The sequence below is a fragment of the Monodon monoceros genome, unplaced genomic scaffold (assembly GCF_005190385.1).
Source record: "Monodon monoceros isolate NGI ecotype Baffin Bay Population unplaced genomic scaffold, NGI_Narwhal_1 Contig298_ctg1, whole genome shotgun sequence".
Taxonomy (NCBI): Eukaryota; Metazoa; Chordata; class Mammalia; order Artiodactyla; family Monodontidae; genus Monodon; species Monodon monoceros.
The window spans coordinates 1-1,081 of NW_021698909.1; the positions used below are offsets into that span (position 1 = coordinate 1).

General features: G+C 56.2%; 1 protein-coding gene across 1 annotated transcript; it reads left to right on the forward strand.

Moving 5' to 3' along the window:
• The first annotated feature begins 1 nt into the window (after window position 1).
• Window positions 2–1,042, forward strand: LOC114900433 (melanoma-associated antigen B4-like). Its single transcript, XM_029231612.1, has one exon. It carries the CDS (start codon window positions 2–4, stop codon window positions 1,040–1,042), a length of 1,041 nt encoding a protein of 346 aa, XP_029087445.1.
• Window positions 1,043–1,081: the final 39 nt, after the last annotated feature.

Consider the following 1,081-nt stretch of genomic DNA (forward strand, 5'->3'; position numbering starts at 1 on the left):
CATGCCTCGGGGGCAGAAGAGTAAGCTCCGTGCCCGTGAGAAGCGCCGCCAGGCCCGGAGGGAGACCCAGAATCTCGGGGGTGCTCAGGCCACTGCAGCACAGATAGAAGAGTCGCCCTCGTGCCCCTCTTCTCTTCCTCGGGGTACTCCCCCGAGCTCTCCTGCTGCTGGCACTCGCCAGGAGCCTCAGGGAGCCCCAGCCACTAGCTCTCGTGCTGCAGGGGTTTCAGGCCCAGGATCTGATGTGTGTGCCAAGGGCCGGGTTAAGGCAAGGAAAAATTCCTCCCAGGCCCCAGCCTCCGGTGAGAGCTTTCAGAGAGATCCTCTGATCAAGAAGGTGGGAATGTTGATAGAATTCCTGCTGGAGAAGTATACAATGGAAGAGCCCATTATAAAGGCAGACTTGCTGAAGCTTGTGAACAAAAGGTACAAGAGGAAGTTCCCTGAGATCCTCAGGAGAGTTGCTGAGTGCGTTCAGCTGGTCTTTGGTCTTGCGTTGAAGGAAGTCAAGCCGGGTGGTGATTCCTATGCCCTTGTCAGCAAGCTACATGTCAGCGATGATGGGCGTCAGAGCAGTGGCGGGCGGTTTCGGAAGAATGGGCTTCTGATGCTTGTCCTCGGTGTGATCTTCTTGCATGGCGACCGCGCCTCTGAGGAGGAGATCTGGGAATTCCTGAATGGTTTGGGTGTTTATGTTGGAAGGAGGCACATAATCTTTGGGGAGCCCAGGAAGCTTATCACAGAAGATCTGGTGCAGGAAAAGTACCTGGTGTATCGTCAGGTGCGCGACAGCAATCTCCCGTGCTATGAGCTCCTGTGGGGCCGGAGAGCCCACGCTGAAACCAGCAAGATGAAAGTCCTGGAGTTTATGGCCAAGGTGACTGGTACCGTCCCCAGTGCCTTACCAGATCTCTATGAGGAGGCTCTGAAAGATGAGGAAGAGAGGGCCCGAGCCCGAGCCAGAGCTGCAGCCAGGGCTGGTACTCGTGTCAAGGCCAGTGCACCTTCCAAGGTCATGTCTAGCAGTTCCTCCCACCCTTAGTGAGGTCTGAGGCAGCTTCTTCACTTTGTGTTTGACCAA

Excerpts from the sequence above, each read along its gene's own strand:
- LOC114900433 (XM_029231612.1), top strand. The coding sequence starts at position 2 with ATGCCTCGGGGGCAGAAGAGTAAGCTCCGTGCCCGTGAGAAGCGCCGC.